Source organism: Carya illinoinensis, chromosome 9 (assembly GCF_018687715.1).
Source record: "Carya illinoinensis cultivar Pawnee chromosome 9, C.illinoinensisPawnee_v1, whole genome shotgun sequence".
Classification (NCBI taxonomy): Eukaryota; Viridiplantae; Streptophyta; class Magnoliopsida; order Fagales; family Juglandaceae; genus Carya; species Carya illinoinensis.
The window spans coordinates 2,959,383-2,966,025 of NC_056760.1; the positions used below are offsets into that span (position 1 = coordinate 2,959,383).

The following is a 6,643-nucleotide window of genomic DNA, read 5'->3' on the forward strand; positions in this document are numbered from 1 at the left end:
ACTGATATACAATCTTTGCTAAATAGATGAAGCCTGAAAGGCTCACAGTTGTGAAGTTTAGACAGTGGGATGAGATGAGATAATTTTATATGAAAGTTTGAAGTTAAATAAAATATTATTATAATATTAATATTATTTTAAAATTAAAAAAATTAAATTATTTATTATATTTTAGATAAAAATTTATAAAAATTATAACGATTAGTTCGGTTAAATTGAATTGAGTGGTGATAGTTTTGTTAACCTAGTAGTAATCTATTGGCCAGAGTTGTAGTTGAGAAACGTACAAGAGCACTCGTTGGAAAATCATTTCTCCTATATCTTCTAGGTCCGATGTGGGACCTCGTGTTTGAATGCACCTATATTTAGCTGTTCCATGCAAATCAATCTCAGACAGGCATGCACAACAATTTAACTTTTACTACCTGATATCAGATTTGCTCCTTTTTTTTCATGAATTTTTCAGTTCAATCCCCATCAATTAAATATATTCAAATTCCCCCACCTCCCTTGTCTTGCCGAAAGGTTTCACCCCCATTAAAGAGGTTCCCCTCGCGGGTGTCTCGAAGAGTGCAGTGTTCCTCTATCTCCCCCCTCCAAACACGGTACTATTTTGGAATCCAAAGTCAAAATCATCGTGCTGCATGCACTCTCCAACAATAATCACCACGAGTCCCGCAGCCTTAACCATCCAGTTTTATGCTCAATTCAACAAGCACATAGTGCTACTGTTCATTATGTTATATTTTCATTTTTAGAGCGGGGAAATCTCAACTTCCTAGCTCTTTGGTGGCAGCTCCATGCCTCCCATGGCAAATCGTGCTACCGTTGCTTGTGGGATAACTAGAAAATGAAAAATCGTTTCGGCCTAGCCTTGTTTTCGTTGGCATACCATACTGAATTGCACTATTGCAGAGTTTAGTCGTTATCATCCTTTTGTGTAGTAGCATTAGACAAATCCAATTAATTGTACCTTAACTGAGTCACTGACAATACCTGAATGTATTTTGTCTTTAAGGAATCTCTCTCATTCAAATGATTGGGCCATAGTGGCAATATGTAAATGTGACTCTCTTGCAATCATCTCTTTGATAATGTGTAATTGGATCAATCCAATTTGGCAGGCATTGCATTTGCACTGCTTTTGAAAGAATTTTGAATTAAAAAACTGGGATTCCTGCAGAATGAGATATGCCCATTGGCGAGGTATGGTCGATATGAATGCTAGCTCCTCCTACTTATGCCTTCCTCGTGTATAATGACAACGTCAAGGGAAAACAACAAAACAGACAAAATGCCAGTCGACATTGGATGAGATGAGTTTTAAATTTAAATACTCTCCAATCCCATCATTCTCATCACCCCATTAACTAGATAATATATGTCAACTAATAGCGGAGCTGCAAAATTCTTGGAACAGCAGGCTGCCACTACGTGAGAACAAAATATGACTAAAATGGGAAAAATACCAAATAGGAGTACTGTGGCTGGCCTCAAAAGAAAAGTAGTAGTAGAGATTTCAGGCTTGTAGAAGGAATGAATCAGCCGAAATGAGCTAGGTTACAAATATCAAATATAGTGTGGATAACCAAGGATCGTTGTCTAGACTCTAGACTCTACACCGACATCTAACTTCCTCAGATGTTGAATTAACTAACAGCTAGCTTTTATACATATGCATACCTTATAATTAATTAAAAATAATCACGAGAGCTTTCAGCAAAATGTTTTCCTTTTGAACTTTTACCCTTTCAAGTTAAGTACATCTACTTTATCACCCGATTATATTAAATCTGACAATCTGTGCCATGGACGCGTGCAATGCGAATTTAACTAAAGGTTACATCGCTGGCAGCAGGAAATCAGATCCTGCAAGGCTGCAGACAGATTGCAAGATCGAAATCTTTTTCCTCGTTTGGCAAGTAACTGAACCTGCTCTCAAATGAGCCTTGCTTTACCATATAGCTAATAAGATTAAATGGGTCATGCAGATCCTCATCAGCAAAAGTAGGATCACAAAACAACTGTATAATAGGTCTACTACCATGCAAAATCATCTTCACAACATAAATGGCATCCAAAGTTCATTCGTGCTGATCTCCCTCTAGTTCTTCAGCCCAAGTCCTTTGTTATGCATTCTCAGAAAGAAAACACAATGCAGTCTTTAACAAAAACTAAAGCAACAATTAACTAGAGAATTTTGTAATAAAATCTTTTGTATTTTTCTCATGATCAATCAACAAATATCCACCCTTCTGTATTCCCCAACCAAAAACTCCAAAAAAAAAAAAGAAACTAACCACGAGGGACAAATTGGTCGCAACGGGAAACAGGAAAATGTTCCAAGCCAAAAAGTATATACAACTGGAAAAGTGGAGTACATATAGGAGTAGTAACATCGATGATCTCAAGAAGTAGGCTGGTGAGCATGGTGCATGTGAGGTTGCACTTGATATACTCGACCCTTTGAAAGCGACAAGGCTGCAGCTGAGTTTGTGGTGGTGGTTGTGGTGTTGGTACCAGTCGCATTGGAAGAGCTTGTGGTGGTGGCTACGCGCTCACACGAGGGGCACATGGTGAGAGTTGTGGCAGGGAGCTGCATGTAGAAAGGTTGAGAGGTTTTCAAAGCTCTTAATTCCTGCAGCTCCTTTTGTAACCTCCTGTTCTCCTGTGTCAACGTCTCACAACATCTCTTTAAGTACTCGCAATCTACCTCTGTTTGCTTTAGCTTCGTCCTGTAATTTTCATATAATTTTTTCCAAATAGAAAACTTACGTAAATAAAAACGAGTTGGAAATACAAGCAAACAAAAAACTGGATAAATTAACAGAACAAAAAAAAAAAAAAAAGAACCTAAAATACCTTGCTCTTCTGTTCTGAAACCACACTTCAACCTGTCGAGGACGAAGATTTAACTGTTTTGCCAGAGCAAGCTTTTGCTTCTGCACATGAAACAACAAATGGATGAATTAACTGTTTCTAAAGACCCGTGTAATCCAAAAAGAGTCTAAATGATACGCATAAAATAACTGGCTTTTGAAATTGGACTTACAGGGTTGAGAGTGCTGTGTTCTTTGAAACTCTCCTCCAGGAAAGCAGATTGCTCTTTGGAGAGTCTGAGTTTCTTCCGAGTAGATCCGTTTTCGTCATCATCACTAGCTCTTGAACTAGCTCTTTCAGTCTCAACGTCCAAATCTCTCTTGGTTCGTCCACGGTTCCTAACACTGAAATCCATCTGAAACGAGGAAACTGTACTGTTCGGAGAGGACAGATCCGCCCCATCGTCTACCTCGTCCATCGCTATCGCCATCGGGAAGCGATTTACATCCAATCCTCTTCCCATGCCATCTGACGAACCCGGTTCAGACACCACTGTTTAGAAGCAAATACATGTTAAACCACAAAAGTGAGTACGGAGATCCTACCAAAACTCGTATCTTGAAACCTGACTCTTTTAATTAGTTTGCTTAGCGAAAAATCAAAAAAATAAGCATCTTTGGCAGCGTACTGAGAAAATTTGAAGAGAACAAGAAACCAAAACCGGATTCAGGGTTACTTTACTTTTAGTTTTCCAGTCTTTCCAACCGTTTTCTTAGAAACTAAACAGAGTTATAAACAAACATACGCGTATAGGGCAAAGTGGGCATTACAGTTATCAGTAAGCCAAGGAAATCGAAGCTGTGCTGGAGGCTGGCTGCGAGGAACAGGTGAGAAAGGTAGAAGATCAAGCTGAACAGGTGGATCTGAAGAGATTTTTTTGTCACCCTCGCCTGATCTGATCACTTCTCTCCTATCACCAATCTCACGGGTGTCTCTTTTCTCGTCTGATCTTCCACTGAAACCACTTCCAACACCCATGCAGAACCCTAGAGTACCATTGTTTGACAACTTCGTGGTTTTGTCAAGAAACGCAAATGGCTTCGGTGCATCACCGAGACTCAAAGCTAGCTCCATGTTGAACCAAATGAGAAAAAGTACCCCAAAGGATGGCTTACTGGCTTTGGATTGTGGAGGAACAACTAGGAGTATAAAAAGAGACTATCCGATAACTTTTTTTTTTTTTTTTAATGTAAACACAAACAGAAACCCTAACAACTGCCTTTTTATTTCTTTTTGCCTTGTGCGAGTAAAGATTGACCGACAAATTCAGGTTGACAAGCGCACGTGATTCTATTTAATTATATAGCGGTTCACACCCTGGGGAAGAAAGAAAGGCTTTGTCTAATGATCAAGCTTTAGCCTATAGCCAGTTGGGTTATAAAAAGAGTAGAAAACTCGTCCTTTTTGTGGTGAAAGGAAGAAAAAGAAAACAAAAATACAGAATTTCCTTTTATCAAGAGAATGTTTTATTTTAGATATCTTTTTTATCACGAACGAAGCGCACAAGAGAACCTTCTGTTTTAACTAGAGGAAACATATTCAACCTTGGCCGCTGGCTGGCATTCGTCTGTTTCCAGGCTACCTAATTAATTTTGCTGGATTTGATGCCTCTTGAACTCCTCCTTTAATAAGTGAACACTGAGATTTTTGCCAGCAAGGATCGAATACATTTATGCAGATGGATGGAGAGAAAAAAAGACTGTTTAGTAATTAAAGTGATCATTACTCCTGAGTGTCACTAAATTATTGTGTTCTTACCAACAAGGGCCACATCATAACAATGAGAAAATGATAAGTCATCCAACGGCTGCCACGGCCCTGTTGTTTCATTGACTAAATGGATACATTATTATCATCATTAAATTGATAATTAGAGAAAATGAATAATGATTTCTTACCAAACTCACAATTATATAGCGGACTGTTGGCTTTCTTTGTTTTCAAATGATGAAAGCCTATTACTCTATTAGCCCCCCGCCCACCCTTTTTTCTCTCAAGCCTTTGCAGTTTTCCGAGTTAAAATAGTTATATAACTGTGATGTAATTCGATACGAAAGGACTGATGGCTCGGTCCGCTGACTTACCAATCAGACAGTGCACCTTTACTGGTTTCACCCACGTGTCAGGCACTAATTGAGTGGGTCACCACCAAAGGTGGTAAGCGTGATGCGTGGACGGGGAAAAAAAAAAAAACAGAGAAAAAGAACATCGGGAAGGATTTAGTCGGATTGGCACGAGAATTTGACCATAATAATGTGTTTTACTGGGGCAGACAAAACGACCATCTTTTGCTACTTGAAGGAAAGTTCTGTTCTTGAGAGAAACAATTTTCATGGCATAATTGAGGGTGGCTAGCTTTCTAATTTGCGTCTGTCTTTTTTTTTTTTTTCTTTTTTTCAATTTTAAGAGCTCAAGAGCAATGAAATCCCCGAACAACCAGCGTGAAAGCCATCGTCGGGTCGACATGCATGTAGGTATCCAATGAGTTATGTAAATGAGAACTGGGTCCCAGCCATCGGGTTTTCATTTATGGTTTTAGTTTATTGTTTTTGGGTTGGTGATGTTTGATATAAATGAGAAGGGTGGTGGTCCCACGCGCGTGGGTTAGCTTTTTAAACAAAGTCGTGATTAAAATAGACATCTAGAGGATGTGACCAGGTCAGATATGTCATGCTTTTGGGATCATTGCAATTATTGAAGTCATGCAGGCTTTAATGATAAGTTGAGAGAGAGATATGGATGAATTATTGGGTGGGACCCTGGGAACCGTGGGATAAAGGTGACCCCATCGAAAAGCCACACCAACTACTACTTCCAACATTCCTAATCACCATTTTTATTGCAATGATTAAGCATACATATGACATTTGTATTAGTGATTTGGTCAAGGCAACTCATTGGGCATGGACATCGTGTCTTTTATATATATATATGCTTATGAAGTTAGCAACTCGAGATGACTAAAAATATGCATGATATCGCCTTTTCTCTCAATCCAGACAAGAACAGGTTAATATCTTGTTCAGGTACTGATTTATCGAGAAAAAAAGGATTTTTCGTATTAGTTTTTCATTGAGATGGTGGGTTTGTCGAGTCTGAAATTGCAATCCTGGAATTGACTTCATGAGAGGAATCTGGACATGAAAAGTCAGGATATAATCAAATGACATTCATGACTTGTATATTGGATACCCAAAAAAATCCAAGGGTTGTGGTGATGGGGGGTGTCGCACATGATCATGAACTTGTTAAATAGACAGAAAACTACCAATCATTTGCTGGAAACGTAGCCGAGTGCCTAACTCGATGTTTTGGATGGGCATTCACATGTGTTTCTGACATATCAGATGGACTTCCCACCTAGTCATGTTAGGCGAATGGTCCCATCTTGGAATATAAAAAAGCCAATCATTTCGAGCATCGATTTATGCAGTGTTGCAGCTCACACCCAACCCTTTCCTCACTAAAAAGCTCTGAGAAGGACCCTCTGCCCTAAAACCGGGCATAATCTAGGGGAGGGGAGCTCTCAGTTATTTATTTCTTAAACATTATGAGCAGTCGCATATAAGGTGGAGGAAAGTATGTAGCCTATTTTGACTATGTTACGTATACATATAATATAATACTTGTCCAGACCCAATAATCACGTGTCGATGTTAATGTTGTTTGATCCCACAATTCAAAACCTGATTCAACCCTAAATTTCAAATTTCAAAATAGTTGGCAAAGCAAATTCAGATGTTTGTGGTGAAGTTTCCAACAC

At 38.9% G+C, this 6,643-nt stretch overlaps 1 protein-coding gene across 1 annotated transcript; it reads right to left on the bottom strand.

Annotated features, from left to right (window-relative positions):
• Positions 1 to 2,163: 2,163 nt before the first annotated feature.
• LOC122275242 (homeobox-leucine zipper protein HOX11) lies at positions 2,164 to 4,212 on the bottom strand. Its single transcript, XM_043084225.1, has 4 exons — positions 3,651 to 4,212; positions 3,053 to 3,372; positions 2,863 to 2,942; positions 2,164 to 2,735 (listed from the first exon to the last, which is right to left on the bottom strand). Exons 1-4 carry the CDS (start codon positions 3,952 to 3,954, stop codon positions 2,408 to 2,410), a joined length of 1,032 nt encoding a protein of 343 aa, XP_042940159.1. The 5' UTR covers positions 3,955 to 4,212; the 3' UTR covers positions 2,164 to 2,407.
• Between the last annotated feature and the right edge of the window lie 2,431 nt (positions 4,213 to 6,643).

Coding starts and splice junctions, on each gene's coding strand:
- LOC122275242 (XM_043084225.1), bottom strand. CDS start 3,954: ATGGAGCTAGCTTTGAGTCTCGGTGATGCACCGAAGCCATTTGCGTTT. Junction 2,943..3,052: donor AACACAGCACTCTCAACCCT/GTAAGTCCAATT, acceptor TTTCATGTGCAG/AAGCAAAAGCTTGCTCTGGC. Junction 2,736..2,862: donor TTTCAGAACAGAAGAGCAAG/GTATTTTAGGTT, acceptor TGAAAATTACAG/GACGAAGCTAAAGCAAACAG.